At 41.8% G+C, this 19,766-nt stretch overlaps 1 protein-coding gene across 2 annotated transcripts; it reads left to right on the top strand.

The window, feature by feature from the left end:
• The first annotated feature begins 1,070 nt into the window (after nt 1-1,070).
• LOC115378046 (alpha-tectorin-like) lies at nt 1,071-19,155 on the top strand. Of its 2 annotated transcripts, none has more exons than XM_030078161.1 (25): nt 1,071-1,125; nt 2,132-2,200; nt 2,377-2,400; nt 6,135-6,250; nt 6,477-6,755; nt 6,931-7,026; nt 7,294-7,459; nt 7,588-7,988; nt 8,090-8,666; nt 8,761-9,344; nt 9,577-10,138; nt 10,233-10,831; nt 11,100-11,257; nt 11,364-11,764; nt 11,885-12,081; nt 12,456-12,851; nt 13,687-13,970; nt 14,266-14,543; nt 14,700-14,819; nt 14,941-15,125; nt 15,825-15,985; nt 17,145-17,396; nt 17,648-17,807; nt 18,011-18,113; nt 18,415-19,155. In XM_030078161.1, the coding sequence occupies exons 1-25, from the start codon at nt 1,080-1,082 to the stop codon at nt 18,525-18,527; spliced, it is 6,327 nt and encodes a 2,108-aa protein (XP_029934021.1). In that variant the 5' UTR covers nt 1,071-1,079; the 3' UTR covers nt 18,528-19,155. The 2 variants fall into 2 exon arrangements, with proteins under 2 accessions (XP_029934021.1, XP_029934022.1); XM_030078162.1 differs by lacking the exon at nt 1,071-1,125 and adding an exon at nt 1,935-1,965.
• Nucleotides 19,156-19,766: the final 611 nt, after the last annotated feature.

Here is a 19,766-nt window from a genome sequence, read left to right as displayed (position 1 = left end):
TTTGAACCTCTTCCTGTAGGATTTGACTAGTCCTGTTGGGATTAGGATATAACTTTATAAGTAAATGCATTATGAGCCATGCATGTATTAACAGACTACCTTTCCTGACACTGTGTATATGCACAGAAACAGGATGGAAGGCATTCACCCATCTGGTACAATTCGGTTGCAAAGGTTTCATTGGAAAATTCACCCAATGATCCTCGGAATCACCGGATCCAGGCAGAAAAAGGCACTCAGGGATCTGGTGGAGGAGGCAGAGCGAGGGAATTTCTGGCTTTGACTAAGCGGTGAAAACAAGCATATATCAACATCTTATCCTAACAAACATGGTACCTGAACTGACCCATGGCAACTTCAGTGCATACAGTCCTGCATAGCCCTTTGTTTTTTATAATGTAGCTTTTCCCATTCACTTGTGAGCCACAAGTTATATCAGGGAGTGACTTTTGAATTACAAGAGTGCTTAATTATTAATATTTAGGTAGGTATAACTAAAAATGGAATGTTCCTCTAGTAGTCTACATGTGCAGTGACCCATATGCCATGTAGTGAAGTGAAAGGACATAAAAAAATTGAATTATCCTTTTAAATTGGCAAGAAAAAATCAGCAGCTACAATTAGGCCAGGATGAAATTGTCAGTTGGCAGTGTGCTTTGCTAAAATTGGAGGAATTGTCCTGTAAGCTGAATTTTGAGCAAATTAGTAAAATCCTGCTCAAGTAAAAGCATGTTTATCCTGTGCTAAGGTTAAGGTTAAGGGATGCATTTGCTGTTGGTCTACACCACACTCCAGTTGAAGTTACTCAGCCTGCAAGTGAACGTTGTTTAAGTTCTGCAATGACGGGATTCACATTGTCGAAGAACATCTACAGCCGCAGCTTTCCACACGGTCACATCTATCTCAACTAGCAGCGGTGAAAACATAGCCGAGACTTTCCTCAGAGAATACCTGCTCAGGCTGGCATCAGTGCTGCTGGAACAGACACACCCATGGGTGGCACAACATAGCTGAACAAATTAAGTACAATAATTCACCAGAACAACATGCCTTGTGTCACTTCCTTATTAGCTCAACGCATGATATTCAAGACATTTGATGGAACAAATTATGCAATTAAAAGATGTAAGTGTTATAACACAACAGCTATGTGAAAGTCAGGAGAGCCACAGTGTCTCTTTTGAGACCAAACAGGCTCTTGACAACTTGTTGCGACAGGCTAGACATCAGCTAGCATCACCAGCTAAAGGACTTGCTGCAGCAGTTCGAGGACATCTTTGCAGCCAGGGAGGACTGCACCTGCTCTAACCTGCTGCAATACAACATTGGCACAGGGGATGCCCCTTCCATCCACCTATGCCCCCACTGCAGGGCCTTCACTTGTTTCTCAGTTAATGTTGTAGTCAGTTTTCCTTTTGCTTTTGGATCATGTTTTTCAGGCTAAGATTATGGTAAGGACAGACTGTCACGGCTCAGGGACTGTAAATGTCTTTACTGATGTCTGTTTCCATGGCAGTAAATATTTACCGCATTGCTGTTAACTGATATCATCTTGGGACACAGAAAAATGTTGACCATTAACTTTTTGGGAAAAGTATTTGTCTCTTTTGCAGTGTCCTAACCTAAATGTTTGGTAGGCTACTATATTACAGTAAATATGTTGCATTTCATTCATTTAAACAATGGTGTATTTTTTCTTATTTATGCTGCATACAATTAAATATATTTCATTATTGACAGTGCACAACAGATTTTCTGTGTGTGTGTGTGATTAAAAGAAATGTTTATCTATTTGATCTGATGACTTACAGGAATCTTAAATACTGCAGATACTTTGGTAACTGGTACAACAGGTTTATGGGAAAGTGACCAGCCCTTATAAAGCGCTGCTCCAGTGCTGCAGCATCTGAGAGAGAGAGAGAGAGAGAGAGAGAGAGAGAGAGAGAGAGAGAGTACATATCACAGGTGATTAATTTGCAGATGCAAAACTTTATTTTCAAGAAATTATTACTCATTATGAGAGTATTTCATTGATAATCAATCATTTTTTTTACCTGCTAGATCTACAACACAAATGAGAATGTAATAAGATAATTTGAGCAATATGATTTCTTTTATGTTTGGTCAGCAGATTTGAATTGTGAGCCTGGGAGAATGGGCACTCAAATCATTTTGTTGGTGCTGCTGGCGGGAATGATAGGTAAGTCTTACTAATTGTGTTAATTAACTGGTTTGGAAATGTGAGGTACAGTTTAATCCTATAGAAAGAGTCAAATTTCACATTTGATCCAATTATTCTGATTTTTTTTTTATTATTATTATTATTATTATTGTAAATATACTCATCTGCTTTGCTCATCTGTGTTTAATTTACAGGTTTGGTGACCTCTCAGACCACAGGTAAGTTGAAGGCTATTGAATCCTGCATTGAAGCATATACCCAGTATTCTTATATAAAATATATTCCACGCTCTTGTGTGGTTATATATTCTCTCTGTTTGCCAGAAAGATTTGCCAAGTTTCACTGATTGTTTTTTAACTGGTTTTACTCTGCAAATGGGTCATTCCAAATCATGCCTGAATCTGTATCTCATAGCTGCTATTACTTTGAAGATAATACCTCATTCCACTTGCTCAGATTAAAGTTGTAGGCTGCAGCTTTTGTACCTGCAAAGATGTGCTCCCATACAGGTGATGTAGCCTGTCAGCACTGATCTACAGATCAGAATTGATGTTACCCTGACTTTAACCAAACTGTTCTGATCAACTGACTTTAACCTTGGCCTGAGCCAGCACTGACCAATAACAGAGGACTGATCACAGATTTAACCACATTTGAAAAAGGATTGAGTCAACACTCTTCCCATGTCATAAATAAATAAATAAATAAATAAATAAACAAAGCAAAATGTTCAGGGCAACTTCACTCCATACCTAAAGATGTTGCCAGTACATGACATATTTTTTTCACTAATTGATTCATTACTGATCCCCACAAACTCTTCTGCATCAATAATTTCCCATTGCTCAGTGTTGACTTAAGCTAATTGTTAACTTAAGGACGAATAGAGAATGTGTGCGTTTCTTCTGTTTGCTATGTTTGTATTCTTCTCTTTGACCCTGAATTCTGAAGTTCTAGACAAAATCTGCCTTCTGTTGTCAAAGTTATATTAGACCTTTTCTTGTCTGGTCAGATGGCAAAAGCCCACATGTCTACTATCTGCATGCCTATTGCAAAGCTCTTATCTTTAGCAGACCATTACCTTCAAAATGCTGCAGCTTGTATTTGCACTAGAACCCAGAAATGAGAATGCATTTCTTCTATAGTAGCCTCTCTGCGTTGGCTGACTGTGAGACTGAGGACTGATTTTTTACTGATTGTAGTCACATGTAGCAGTAATCAACAAAAATTTAGAATAAGAGCCCTAAAAATAATAATGTGAGAAAACATCACAGAAATCATATTATTCACTAGCCTCCGTAAAATCACATCTTCAACTCCATTTAAATGCCATTTTTGCAAAGTTTTTTTGTTTTTTTTGTTTTGTTTTTTATATATATTAAACTTTTATTAATGAATTTACTGATGCTAGGAATGACTTGATCTTCTTCTGCTTGTTTATGTTCTCCTTTCCATTTCTTTTATTCCTCTTTGTTACTTTGTTATTTCATTCCCATATTTTCTGCTCTTTTATCTATAAACTGCTTTGTAAAGTTTGTTTTGAACCACGATTATGATTTGATGTGATTGTGATTATCATGATTGGCACATTTATGAAGACAACTCAAGGAAAATTAATCAAGTAATTGGTTAATAAACTACTCAAAGTGTAGGTAATTGCATTTTGGGACCAAGCCTTTTTCTCTGTAATGCAACCACTGTTAACAAAAATAGGACCAAAGATAATCCTCTAAAATCAACATGAGCAGCTGCTTACATTTTTAGAGTTTGCCACAATGTGTTGGAGAAAGTGTGATTTCTGAGGCATAGGACTTTCCCTTCATCTTAGTAACTTCCTAACTCTAAACAATTGTTTTGACACTTTCAGTCAGGATTTTGCCACAACACAGTACTGAGACTGCACTCATAAAAGTACTTAATGATGCAGGCTAAGTGTCTGTCATAGTATTATTGGATCTTAATGTAGCCTTTGATACTGTAGATCAGGGGCCATTAACTACATTTGTCCAAGGGCCAGAATTTCTCTAAGCACTAGGGGGACTGGACTTCCAAATAACAAAATTTATGTGGGCCTAATTTGCCTATTATTGCTTCATATTTGCTCTTTCTCACAAAATTGATGTTATTTCATTAGCCTATATCTATGTGATAATTAATAGCTAGATAGACGGGAAAATGCTGTCATAGACCACAGTCTTCTGCCAAGGAGGCGGTTCACTGGGGAGTGATTGTTCAAACCTTAAATTTCAGAAACATAATTGCAGAATGCAGTCCTGATTGGCTGGATATATTAATCAAATTTTACTGGTTTTGACGCTATTATGTAGCATCCTGATTGGTGGAAAATGTTGTTTCCATGCTTGTGTGAAAATATAACACAGGCCACATTCCATTCACAAAGGACAGGAATTCATTTCGACTACACCTGTCGTAGGCTGCTGCTATTAAATGCACAACCAGCGAAGCAATGCAGTTGGTTGTGTGGCTACTTGTGCGTAAATAATTATAAGATGACAGGTGAATTTATAATGTGTTTAGAACCCATGGGCCAAATGGTAAATCAATCCTAATGAAATTATTTCCATTTCAATTTTTTGGTGTTGCCTCAATGTAGGAATATAAAAATGTGAGATATCATGAATACTAAGACACATTTTTTTCCTGTGTACATTTTCTGAATTCATGAAAATTCTGTGGAACGGATAGGAAGCTTTTGAGGCCAGATGTTGTCGGCAGGCTGTCAGTAAACAACCACTGATGTAGACCACACAACACCATTATCGTGATAAGAAAACTAGATGGGACTTTGTGGGCCGTTCAGATCATATCCCTTTGTCTTGTAGCTTCGATACAAAGGGTAAAATCTTGCCATCATCTCCTGAACCATCAAATCAATAACTTTGTCAGCTTAGCACTATCCAAAAAAATGCCATTGTTTCCAGTAGACAAGACTACTGTAATGGTCTGTTCTTATAGGGCTTTCAAAAGCTCTTTGATAAAAGCAACTTATTCAAGATGCTGCTGCCAGAGTTTGGTCAAAAGCTACGAAATACACAGACATTACACCAGTCCTAAAATCCCTACGCTGGTTACCAATTGATCAGAAAGCTGATTTTAAAATCTTGCTTCTTCTCTGCAAATCACTGGTTTTGGGCTGAAATATGTCTCTGACATGCTTGTGTCATATGAATCTTCAGGGACTCTAAGGTCATCTAGGACTGGTCTGATGGCTGTCCCAAGAGTTAGAACTAGTGAAGCAGCATTTTACTATTATTCATTTATCATGCAGGATAGATTTGGAATAACCTCCCAGATGACATTAGAGAAGCAAACACTCAGACTTCTCTCAAACCTAGATGTAAAACCTGTAAGTTCCCGACTGTGTGCTCTGCCATGTAATGAAACTGAACCCCGAGACCTCTTTTGATTCTATTTTTCCTTGAAGTCTACTTATTTTGCTGTATTTTATCATTTTGTAAAGCACATTGAATTGCCTTTGTGTATGAAATGTGCAATTTAAATGAAGCTACCTTGCCTCAAACATCATATCACTTTAAACTTATTTATTATATTTATTATATTATTTATTGTTTACATTTGAACACAGTGGTAAAAAAAAAAAAAAAAAAAGATCCCATGTCTTCATTGTTTTGTAAGACATATACCCTGAACTGGGAAAATAATAGGTGCAGGAATCTTTGCCTGATAGAGATCCGTGCACCTATTAAGAAGATTGACACCTTGTGGCCATTGTAGGTAGCTGCACTTTGTACAAGAGAAAAAAGTCATACACGGAGAGACATGGACGTCACTTGCAATCCTTCAGTTTTTCTTTCATCCATAAAATGCAAGTTTTTGAAAATATTTTTTGGTTGTTGGTATGATGTAGAAACCTATGAGACTTGTATTTTGATAGGTAGTTTTGTTGTGACCTACATTTTGTCATTCCCAGGATCCTTTTACCCAGTGTCTGGAACAGCAAATGGTCGAATAGATGATGGAAGCTCTTCTCTTATTGTCCTGCAGCGACCGTTTGTCTATTTTGGACGGCAGTACAATCAGATATATGTATGTAAAAATAATTTTGACAAAATGCAACATTCATATGTACTGTGGGCTGTCAGCATTTCTACTATTTCTACTGTATTTCTCATGTTGTGAAATAGCATAAAACGAAATAATGATGATGATAATAATAATAATAATAATAATAATAATAATAATAATAATAATAATAAATAATAATGCTTGGAATGATTGAAAATGATGATGATGATGATGGTATGGTTTTCAGGTTAACAACAATGGACACTTGACCTTTGACGCTGCATGGCACAGGTATGTTCCCTACCGGTTCCCAGGAAATGCATCCAGAGATCTCATAGCTCCATTCTGGACGGATCTGGACAACAGGCAGAATGGTCAAGTCTTATATAATCAGTACACCAGTGGCAGTGTCCTCCAGCGGGCTACACAAGACATCAATACCTACTTCCCAAACCTTAATTTTGTTGCCAACTGGATCTTTGTTGCCACGTGGTACGAGGTCGCCTACTTTCCAACATCAGGAACAGTAAGTCAACTTAATCCAGTGTTACATGAAAATATACTCCTGTATAAATGGTGAAAATAAAATGAACTGTCTAAGGACAAGTACAGTACATACATAATACATAATGACAGAATCAATGAAAAATTTGAAGAAGTCAAATTTATGTATTTTAGATTATTTTGAATCTGTTTTCCAGCGGACAACCGTCCAGGCAGTGTTGATCTCCGGTGGACAGTACTCATTTGTGCTGATGAACTACGGGACAATAGCCCAAACATCTCGCAGTGTACAGGTTAGAATTAAAAAACATATATGACTTATTAAATATGAGCTTTAAGTTGCTATATCTAAATATGAGCACAAGAGCATTGTCATGCACACACAAGACATACCATATCTGTAATGTTTTTGGTACTGCTTTTTGTGCTGGTCTGGCAGAATACATTTCCTTTTCAAAACTACATGATTTAAATTCGTATTTTTATCTGCAAGCCAACATGAAGTAACACAGACAAATCTTGCATCCAATCCATCTCATTTATATGACATGTATTTCCAGGCTGGCTATGACACAATCAGCTCCCGCCACTACTTCTCCATCCCTGGGTCATTCTCCAGCACAGCCACAGGCAGTAACTCAGTTTTCAGACAGGGCAGCAATGTCAATGCACCTGGTCGCTGGGCTTTTCGGACAGACAGTGGAACAAGAGGCTGTAATGTTTCTGGTACTGCTTTTTGTGCTGGTCTGGCAGAATACATTTCCTTTTCAAAACTAAATGATTTAAATTCGTATTTTTATCTGCAAGCCAGTTACACTTGAATGACTTCATCTTATCCCTTCATTCTTTTCAAGGCTCCACCATCCCGCTGGGTCGTTCATTCTGGAGCGACAGCATCTGCACACGGTTGTGCACCTGCACCTCTCAAGGTGTGCAATGTCAGAGCCAAACTTGTGCCTTTTCCCAAATCTGCCGGCCAAGTGATGTTCAGTTCTCCTGCCAGACAATACAGAGGCGCACCTGCACCATTGCTGGCGATCCACACTACTATACCTTCGATGGAACTGTGTTTCATTTCCAGGGCACTTGCACTTATGTCCTCTCTGAGCAGTGTGGTCATGGGCTGCCCTACTATCGTGTTGAGGGCAAGAACGAGCACCGAGGCAGCACCCGCGTGTCTTGGACACGCCTGGTCAAAGTGTATGTCTATGATGAAAAAATCGAGCTTGCCAAAGGACATCGTGCGGAGGCACTGGTCAGTAATTTTAACTTTATACAGGACTTCTTAACATAAAATCTAAATATGTCTTTGAAAGGCTTTTAACACTCTTGATTTAATTATTAATGTGTTTCCAGGTAAATGGAACCTTTGCTAGCACTCCATTCTCCCTCAGGAACGGCAGCATCCAGGTCTATCAGTCAGGTTTCTCTGTTGTTGTCAGCACTGACTTTGGCTTGGTGGTATCTTATGATGCCAACCACTACGTCAGGATCAGTGTGCCCTACAGTTACCAAAATGCCACATGTGGCCTGTGTGGAAATTTCAACAATCATCGTGGGGATGACTTTCGAACACGCCAAGGCCAGGTTGTCAGCTCTGATGTTACTTTTGCCAATAGCTGGCAAGCACTAGGGGACAGTGAGCCAGGTTGTGAAGCCCGATGTGGGGGACGGGGCTGTATTTCCTGCACGGCAGCCCAGACAGCTCTATATGGCAATTCTGCCCATTGTGGTATCCTCCAGAACCGCTCTGGACCTTTTGCTGCCTGCCACCAACAACTTCCTCCAGAGAACTTTGTGGACAGTTGTGTGTATGATCTATGTGTAGGAGGAGGGTACCAACCTATTCTGTGCCAGGCCCTAAATGTGTATGCCAGCCAGTGTCAACAGAATGGCATACAGCTGCCAAGCTGGAGACGACAAGGCTTCTGTGGTATGGTTATATCACACATCATTTTGTCATTTAATCCTTTGAGAAATAATGTCCATATTGTAAATATTGCATAATGTTTATTGTCTTTGCTTAGAAATCCCCTGCCCAGCCAACAGCCACTTTGAGTCAGAAGGAACAGGATGTCCCTCTACCTGTGTGAACACCAATGCTTCCCATAACTGCCCTATTCCTGCTCAAGAGAGCTGCATCTGCAACTCTGGATATGTCCTGAGTGCTGAGGTCTGCGTGCCTCTTGCCCAGTGTGGCTGCACTTTTGAAGGCCGCTACTATCGCTCTGGACAAACAGCGATACTAGATGAGGACTGTGGGAGGCGCTGTACCTGCAGATCTGGCTCCATGACCTGCCACTCCCATGGTTGTGAACCGCTGGAGTCTTGCAGTGTGGAGGACGGAGAAAGAGGGTGCAGACCTACCAGCTATGCAACATGCTGGATAAGGGGCCCAGGGTCTTATAATACGTTTGATGGACAGAGATACCAGTACCCCGGTGCATGTCGACTTACTCTAACTAGAGTAATGGGATTGTCCCATCACCCTCATTTCATGGTGACAGCAGAAAAGGTGCCCAGAGGCCAGCAGGGTTTTGCACGTTTGCTGAAGTTTGAGGCAGAGGGGACACAAGTGTCAATTGAGATAGGAGGTAGTAGCAGAGTACATGTAAGTGCTTGAAACATATTTCATTCTAAAAGAGATGTGCACAATTTGAAAAATGTCATTGTTGTATTTTTCCCTCCTCAATAGTAATATGGATGTAGTCCTATAATCTTGCAATCAGGAAGCTTTTTCTTTTCAAAAAGGATTTAAAGAGCTTTGGAATTAAATGCTAAGTCCTCTGGGAAACTACTTCTACCTTTTACCTAATCTTTACTTTGCCACTTTTTATTTTTAGGTTGATGGTCAGCTCATCAGACTACCCTTCAGCTCAGCATCCAACCGAATTCGTGTCTACCATAACAACATTCACAGTATCATCCTTCACACGTCCTTTGGTGTGACTGTGCAAACAGTCTGGCCTCACTTTGTGCGTATCACTGCACCAGGCGTCTACAATGGTTCCCTTGGCGGACTCTGTGGAAACTACAATGGTCACCAACACGATGATTTCCGTACACCAAATGGTATCCTGGTCAACAGTTCTCAGAGCTTCGGAGACAGCTGGCGAGATGGCTCCCTCGCAGCACACTGCGTGGAGAGAGGAGACAGGGTGGCTGAGGGGAACACAACAAATTATAATTCTAGTCAGTACTGTGGCATCATCGCATCGTCGAGCGGGCCATTCACCGCATGTTGGAACATGGTGAACCCACAGGAGCATGTAGAGGAGTGTATGGCAATCTTGAGGGGCTCTAGAGACCCATCAGCTGTGCTCTGTGAGGTCCTGAGAGATTATGCACTCATGTGCCAACAGGCTGGCATTGCCTTAGGAGACTGGAGAAATGCAACTGGATGTGGTAAGAACCTTTCCACCTAAAGGACAGCTCAGGTGCTGATAAATTGTTATGACTTTTTTTTCAATCACTCTTTGTCTTTTTTTTTAATCTCTAGAACAAACCTGCCCTCCAAACAGCCACTACGAAGAATGTGGAACCTCATGCCCTTCCACTTGCCCCAGCCTGTCATTCCCCTTCTCCTGTGTCACTGTGTGCCAAGAGGGGTGCCAGTGTGATGATGGATTTGTCCTCAATGGTAATCAGTGTGTGCGACCCACTGCCTGTGGTTGCCACCATGAAGGGCGCTATCGGCAAGGTGGTGAGCAATTCTGGGTTGGTGAGGAGTGTCAGAGCTTCTGCACCTGTAATGGCATCACAGGGACAGTCCACTGTACCCCCCACACCTGCACTGCCCAGGAGTCCTGCCGTGTGGTGGAGGGTGACTTTGGCTGCCATCCCAGCCCCCGTGGCACCTGTTCTGCCTCCGGGGACCCCCACTACCTCACCTTTGATGGCAAGGCCTATGACTTCCAGGGAACCTGCCGCTACGTTCTGGTGACCCTGTGCAATAACACTGACGGGCTGCATCATTTTCAAGTGGAGGCCAAGAATGAGCCGTGGAGAGGGTTACCAGTTTCAATCACAGCCGAAGTGTTTGTTGATGTGTGGGGCTACCGAGTGCATATGTCAAGGGAGAGGCGCGGTGTGGTACAAGTGAGTTGTTAGACCCTGAATTACTGAATTGCCTTGTCAGATTATTGCTGTTCGTAAGTGAAATTTCATGTTTCTCATGATCAAGTGTGTGCAGGGACAAAATTTATTTTGCTTCTACATATTTTTGCTTGCAATTTGTACATTTGTTTGGAGAGAAAAAAAAAACAGAGATTCTGTCTCATCTTAGTCAATATGAGGAACATGTTAGAGCAACAATGAAAACAATAGAAAGATATAAAGCTGATAGTTCTTTCGATTTCTGTATTAGGTGGACGGCATAACCAGTAGTTTACCTATTCTCCTGAATGGCAGTCGTGTTTCCATCTATGCAAGTGGACACCGAACATTTGTCAGTGCTGATTTTGGTGTGAGTGTCAGTTACGATGGATGGAGTACGGTGTCTATCTCCGTGCCTTCTAATTACAGGTTCGTAAAAAATGATATTTTGAAATACCAATATGTTCAAATTAAAAAAAACAACATAGCTTCTGATGCAAAACATTGAATTCCATTTTCATTATCACCAATACAGTGGAAAAACATGTGGGCTTTGCGGGAACTTCAATGGAGACAGAAATGACGAGTTCCTCACCCCCTCTGGAGTAATGGTCACCACTCCCTCTCAGTTTGGCTCGGCTTGGAAAGTGGCAGACAACCACACATGCAGTGATGGCTGTGGCTCATCCTGCCCACGTTGTGCCAATGAGTCTCCTGCTAGGGCCCAGTGTGAGGTGATTCGGGCAGCTGAGGGCCCCTTCAGCTTCTGCCATGAAGAGGTGGACCCAGAGCCATATTTCAGTGACTGTGTGTTTGATGTGTGTATCTCAGGAAACAGAGGTCAAGATCTTCTGTGCAGGGCCATTGAGGCATATGTCAGTGCCTGTCAGTCTGCTAACGTTCGAATCTACCCTTGGAGGCAGAGCACCACCTGCAGTGAGTCAGCCAGTCAATATGTGATGTATTTTAGCTGAGTCTTAAGACCTCTCTGCATATATGCTTAGGTGTTGCATGAACATGGTGGAAGTTATCGCTAACTTATTCATTCTACTGAAGGGCTTGACTGTCCAGCCAACAGCCATTATGAGCTGTGTGGTACAGACTGTGGGCACACCTGTGCCAGCAGCATCGATGCCAGCTGTGAGAGAGAATGTTCTGAGGGATGTTTCTGTGATGAGGGCTTCCTGAGGAGTGGAGGAAGGTGTGTCCCTGTGGAAAGCTGTGGCTGCCAATACGATGGGTTCTACTACAATGTGAGTCACATCCCACAAATGCTACAGATTTTAAAAAGTGTACAATGTAACATTTTCATGGGAAAATGTTATTTTCAGTCTCATTAATGTTTTTCATTGTTACAAGAAAAGATGTACTCATCAGCAATGTATAAGACCCCATAGTATGATCCAGTCTGGCTTATGTGGTCAGGAACAACCAGTAGCATGTGATAGCATGTAACCAGCAGCACATTACAAGTCATAGCTGGCTAACTTTAATCAGTCACACAGCTTCTTATTTGATACTCCTACTTTAAATTCCTTATACATTGCTTACATAGACTGACAATATCACAAAACTTTTGTTTCCATACAGTCCTCTATAAATAGTATTATTCTCTCACATGGTGCAGGCTGGTGACTTTTTCTGGACACAAGGCTGTTCCCAGCGATGTGAATGCTACGCCCCCAATGACCTGCGATGTTCTGCAGCATCTTGTACCTCCACACAGGAGTGCACCATCAGAAATGGCCAACTGGGCTGCTTCGATGCATGGTCCACCTGTACCGTGTGGGGCGACCCGCACTACGTCACCTTCGATGGCGCAGTGGCTCATTTCCAGGGCACATGCTCTTACATCATCACTGAGAGTGTGAGGGGCAGCACCAACAGCACCCATTTCCGAGTAGTAGCCACTAATAATCACCGGGGCAACAACCGTGTGTCATTTGTGTCGACTGTGGACATATACCTCTCAAATCAATCAGAGATTGTCCATGTCAGGATTGAACCCAGCAAAAGAGTGAAGGTAAATTTACTCTTAATTATAATTTTAACATTATAATTGTCTTTACAGGACTGGTACTGCTGTGGGCCTACCCAGCAAACAGGCCTGCAATGGCCCTTTACAGGCCCACCTAGGGCAGCCCGCGCAGGCCCCCTGAGAATTTGCTCATTGGCAAAACGTTGGCCCCTCAGTGCTGGTCCCGCATGGGCAGCCCTCATTAACCCCTAAGGAAGCCTGCACTGGCCCTGTATGGGCCCACTTAGGGCTACAGGGGCACAGCAGGCAGCCTTTACCTAGCCTTCAGGAAGCCCTCACTGCCCTCACTAGGCCCACACTGATTTTGCAGTTAAATTAATCTACAACAATAAATCAGTTCCACACATAAATGTATTTCAGCTACTAGTGTAGTTTCCTTTGGGAGTTCCACACATCTAAAATGGATGCGGTCATTGATGTATGCATTGTCAAAAATGTTCAATAGTCAAAAGGATTCAAATCAATTCATTTATTAAATACACACACATTACACTGAATGAAAAATGTTTATGATTTATTGTTGTAGATTAATTTAACTGCAAAATCAGTGTGGGCCTAGTGAGGGCAGTGAGGGCTTCCTGAAGGCTAGGTAAAGGCTGCCTGCTGTGCGCCCTGTAGCCCTAAGTGGGCCCATACAGGGCCAGTGCAGGCTTCCTTAGGGGTTAATGAGGGCTGCCCATGCGGGACCAGCACTGAGGGGCCAACGTTTTGCCAATGAGCAAATTCTCAGGGGGCCTGCGCGGGCTGCCCTAAGTGGGCCTGTAAAGCGCCATTGCAGGCCTGTTTGCTGGGTAGCTAACAAAAACTCTTATCCTTCCAGGTAAATGGTGGTGCAGTTTCACTTCCCACCCCTGCAGGAACTCTAGCTCAGGTGATGAGGCAGGGAAGCTACGTGGTGGTAAACACCGATAACATCATAGTTCAGTTTGATGGCCGAAGTACTTTGCTGGTCAGACTGGGCCAGAGCCATCGTGACACAGTGACTGGCATGTGTGGAAACTTCAATGGTGATGCTGCAGATGACAAAGTCTTGCCCAATGGCACGATGGCAAGGAATGACAATGACTTTGGGGATGGTTGGAAGTCATCCACCAGCCAGCCAGGGTGAGTTGCTTTAACTAAATGGTAATTGTGATGGCAGCAGATTTACAAACTCATTTTAGTACATTTTAGTACACAGCCTTGCTTTGCGCCTTCACCACAATGCATCCTTTATATCCCATTCACACTTTGACATCTGTCTCAGGTGATCTGATCACAAGTGAATAGTGTGAGTGTGGTTGAGTGTATCTTCGGAGACAAGATACACACACCTTCAGAGGGTGTTAAGGACATATTGGCCAACAAAGTAAACAAAGTCAGTTGCAGCGTTAAATGTAACCCTCAATGTCTTCTGTAGATGTGGATCCACAGATGATCGTAGTGGTGGTGGAGTGGATGACTGCCCCTTCACGGAGGAGTACTCTAATCTCTGCAGTATCATCACCAACACTACTGGGCCATTCAGCACCTGCCACCTGCACTCAGACCCCCAACCATTTTTTACTGCCTGTGTCTACGATCTCTGCCTCTACACCCCAGCCAATGGCATGCTGTGTTCTGCTGTGTCAGCCTATGAGAGAGCCTGCTCCATTTTGGGGTTGGATATTCCCTCATGGCGTTCTGATTTGCTGTGTGGTATGTCTGCAAAGGAGTAGCCAATAATCAAGATAGACTGATGAAAAAAAATATTGAAGATCAGTGGAATTTGTCATTCGTCCTTGGTGGTGTTGTATTTATCAACCCTTTGACCTATTGTTTCTTGGTCTCTTCCTTTTCCCTCTGTTTCTCCAGCGGAGTCAGACCCCTGTGATCAGCTGGACTGCACAGACTATGAGTGGTGTGGGGAGAAGGATGGAGTTTACGGCTGCTTCTGCGATGAGAGACACCATCGGCCCAACAATGAGAGTTATGGTGCAGACCGATCCTTTATCCTTGTTCACTGTATTAATATGACAGAAGTTTTACTGTAAATGTTAAGTTTGGCCATTGCAATCTCAAAATACGCTTTTTTATTTCTATCACCCTACCATAGATTCATCCATCTCCTGTGTTAGTAGCTCAGGCAGCATGTCTGTGTCCCGCTGCCAGCTGTTTGAAGCCGGCTTCCATCCCGATGCCCTCCACCTCAGGGACCATTCCTGCAACGGGACTGTCCAGGACGGACGACTCATATTCCACTTTGATAATGACGAGCAGCTGTGTGGGACAGTTCTCAGGGTACAGGCTATAGTTTCGAATGACAGCAGATTATCCTGCAGATTATTATAAATCTAGTTTGCTGCCAAAAGGTTTGCGATAAAAGAGTTCAGTTTCATCAGTGCAATTTTTGCATTAGTTGTCAGTCCTTTTTTGGATCTCAGACCACATCAGGTGTCACTGGCCAATCCTATGTTGCCCTGAGGTTTTTCCACCTTGCATTGCTTACCAGTTTGTGTGACTAATATTTAAGTTTCTGGTTTAGCAGTTGGTTCTCATCTATAGCAGGTGTTTTGCTGTTATCTTCACTGTGTGTCTCAGCCTTTGCTAAGCTGGTAGCATTCAGCAAACAATGTGACCAGTGGAGGAGCTACAGCCGTCGTGGGGTCGGAGAGCAAAGGGGGTGACGTGGGAGTTGGAGATTAGCTTAGTGTTGGCACGACAAAGAAAGTCAGAAAACCTGTTAATAATAAGAAGCTGGCAAGTAGATCCATGGTTAAAATGGACATACAAATAATGATTATCACGTAACAAGGTCATTTTGCTACACCTTAATCCCAGTAATATCAGTTAACACATGCCAATTTCCGCAAGACAGCTAAATACAGATGAGCAAAAAGCATTAGCACAGTGCGCACAACTCTTACACTAAACCTATTTATACTTAATGTTTTACTTGGACTGTTTTGGAGTAAGCTCATTTTTCATCTCCCTTCATAGAGCAATGGAACCCACTTCATTTACGAGAACACCGTCCAGGGTGATGTGGACCCCCATGAGGGGCTGATCAGCCGCCAGAGGAACATCCACTTGCGCTTCTGCTGCGAGTATCCCCTGAGCCAGTCACTGTCTATGAACGTGGGCATCAACCCTGTAGAAAGGTGACGATCACAACATCCTCACAAAGCACATACATTTCAATCCCACATGGCAAAAATAGTGTGAGAGAGAATAGCTACTTCTGATTCATTTGTCTAATAATAAATTACTAACATGTGCCACATCACTGCTGAGGGCTTATCTACACTTTGTTGCAGTGCCAGCTCTACCTATGTTGGTGGCACCCCTCCAGCAGATGGCGCCCTAGGCAACTGCCTATACCGCCTATGCCAAAAGCCAGCCCTGCTTTGTTGTCATATTTCCAGCAATGTATTTTTATTCACATTTTGAAGAATCATAGTAGAAGAGGTTGATGGAAATGGATGGAAAATTTGAGATTCGACAACATTTCACAAAAAATCTTGAGGAGTTTTTTTTGCCTTTTTCAGAAAAGTTAATGCACTAAATGGGCGATGAAAACACCTTTACTGAATACGTTCTGACATAGTGAACATGTAACTCACATGACTTGCTGCGGATCATGCCCCTGCCAGAGAATGCCTACCTAGCCTGACTAATCCTTGTTAATTTTGCCTATCAAAGAGACACAACAAATTTTCTGGTAATACTTAATGGCCTCAAATTTGTAAAGTCAACATCATCATTTGCTGAATGGGATTTACCATAGCCCATGTTCATTGCAGTGGTAAGGGAGTTATTCTGTGGTGGGGGGCAATCCACTGATCTGTGATAAAAAACATTATCCATGGGGCAATCTACTTGGCGTATACAGAGCATTGCATCTGATCACAACTCTATCCAAACACTCTTTCACTCCTTCTTCTGTTTGGCTGCTGGCGTTTGATTACATAGAAGTAAAGAGATCTTTTAATTTGCATAAAGTAGTTGATAGAAACCTGTATTCATTTACATTTACTTTCACTGGTTTTCTGAAAATTTGGTTAAAGTTTTTCATACATTTGGATGGGAATCCAACTACTGTCAGCACAAGTATGAACTTGCCTAAACAGTACACGGTACAGAAAACATGTGCCAAATGCCTTTCATGCCCAGATTATTTCCGGCCCTGAAACGTGTGTCATTCACAAAACTAAACTGGCTGTGTCAACTGCTCAAACCAAGGAGTAACAAATGAAGTTGGATTTTACCGAAACTTGGTTGGAATTGTTCTGAAATGATTGTATATTGTTTTTTCTGCAGCATTGTGAGCAAGAAGCTTCCAGCTGGTCAAGGTCGCTATCATATGAGGATGATCCCCTATCAGGATGCTGGTTTCCGCTTTCCCTTCACCACTTCCAGCAACATAGAAATGGAAGTGGACCAAAGGTTGTATGTGGAGCTGCGGACAGATGGAATTGACAGTCGGCAGATTTCCACCGTTCTGGACTCCTGTTGGGCCACACCTGTCAATCTGGCCAGCTACCCTGTCCGATGGGATCTCCTCATCTCACAGTAAAGGAGTTGTTGTATTTTAATTTGTAGTGCATTGATTAGCTGTATTTTATTCACTGATTGCTCTGAAAATGTCCAAACATGCAGTGTATTTGGTCTGAAGTTGTGACTCTACAAGATATTTGGATACAATTGTTCTCTTGTAATTCATAGCTCACTGAGCACTCATCCTCTCTTTTCTAACTTAAGGCTTTTACTTTGAAATTCCCTTCCTAACCTGTCTATCTGCCTCCTCCCTCGCTGTGCTCCAGGTGTCCCAACGAAGCAGACGGTACAGTGGAGCTGCTGCAGAATGGCATCTCCACTGTGTCCCGTTTCTCCTTCAAGATGTTCACCTTCACCAACTTTTCCACGATCTACCTACACTGCCAGGTCCACCTGTGTCTTCTGAGACACAACAACTGCACCGCTGTACGTACTATCTACATAGCTGCTCATCTACTCTGAATATTCTGTGGTATCATCTGTTGTAACATCGAGGAATATACACACTGATGGTGGCACTAGTGGAATGCCAAGGGCGGCATACCGATCTTGTGGTTGTAAAGATTTTTACTGTAAGTCACTCTGAATAAGAGCATCAGCTGAATGCTGATAATGTTGTTTTCCTGCAGCGCTGCTACCCAGGATATCACGTGAGGGTTTCTAGGGATGTGTCCTTCCATGACACTGCAGCCATCTCTGTGGGACCTCTGTTCTTGAAGCACAGTGACCAAGGTACGGCTCTTTTATCTAATTGGAACATTTCTTAACTTGCACATTTTTGAAGCCAATAATCCAATCAATGCATCATGTAAATTAAAACTGCAATGTTTTAATGTTAAAAATAAGTGTAAGAAATTTTATTATTGCCCAAATATTTTAGTAGCAGCAACTTTAAAATATTACACATTTGTAGAAAGTCAACTGTGAATCCAGTAAAGTGAGCAAAGCACCATTTACATTTGCATGTAAGTATGGCATATCGCTAGTACAGGAGTTTCATTTTTGTATTATTATTATTTTTTTTTTTTTACAGACCTTCTGCTTCATTCTGATACAAGAAAAGCAAAATCAAGTGATGCTCCGTTCCAGTTTGCCTCCCTGGTGACTCTGCTCGTCAGTGCACTGACTGCCACAGCTCTGATTTAGGAAGATCACGGATACACACACAGGCCGACAAATACATATGTCCAAATATATTATTCTTTACTTGTACTTTAATCACTGGGCAGTAACTATAGCACCCAAAATACTGCAGGAATTAGAATTTACTATGGTTTTTACTTCTGCTATGATATAGTTAAAAATTACATTTCCAAGTGTAACTGAGGGTTTACAAGGGTGGGATTAAAGGATGGTGAGGGAAGTTATAACATGCTTGAAACAAAAGAAAAACTATGGAATTAGATGGTTGTTGCTAAAATGGATGGGAACAATGTTGTTGGGAACAATTTTTTAATGGTAAAGATAATTACAGATATTCATGATATAGTTTGCCATGGTTTGTTGTTGATCATATTGTTTCTTTCTTTTTGTACTTGCTAATGAAGGGAAAATTTAAGTCATGAAAAGGAAAATTGAAGTATTTTTTGTGTACAACAGTAGGGGGCAGCACACACACACACTTTAGCATGGGATCTACATCTCCTTGTTACTATTTCCAGTGCATGGTGTTTGTTGATTGCATCCTGCGGTCAATTGCTGTGATTATCACTAGGTAATGTCTTAAAGTCTGTTATGTAAGTGTTTCATGTATAAAGAAGGTGCAGATAACAAATGAGGTGATGAAATATGTCTTTGAATCTTACTGTGCATTCTTTCAGTCTGTTGTATCTGTTGCTGCTCTGCATTTAGAGATGCCACTGTGTCTCACAAGTTTTTTCTCTGTGTCTGAATTCTTCAACAAGATAAATAAATATCTTGCTTCATGATATGTCTAAAAAAGTCTGGAAAAAAGTCTTGGAAACTGCATAGATAGAAGCAAGTTAGCAAAACTTCACAATTTCACAACATGCACAAGACACCTTTATGTAAGCAAAACCACAATCCAAACCACTAATACACAATGTTTCTCATTTGACATGAAAGGAGCTGTCAGGGATACATGAGGCCGAGTTTCTCCCTTTTGTTCTGCATCTCCTTTGTTGGGGCCAGGGATGAGACAGACAGTGCTGAGATCTCCTGTGTCTTCTTGTCAGGGGTGGAAATTCATCATTGTCAGTGAATATGTCCCAAACAATATAAGGTGAGACCATAGACATAACAACGCTTATCACACACCCAGATCATGTAATTTGTCATTGGTACGGTGAAAGACTTAAGAGAGGAACAAGAAGTCCAGGATCTCATGGCACAATACATTTACTTCCTCGTCCACTGTGAACACAT

Source organism: Myripristis murdjan, chromosome 19, assembly GCF_902150065.1.
Source record: "Myripristis murdjan chromosome 19, fMyrMur1.1, whole genome shotgun sequence".
Classification (NCBI taxonomy): Eukaryota; Metazoa; Chordata; class Actinopteri; order Holocentriformes; family Holocentridae; genus Myripristis; species Myripristis murdjan.
This window is presented reverse-complemented; position numbering and strand designations above follow the sequence as displayed.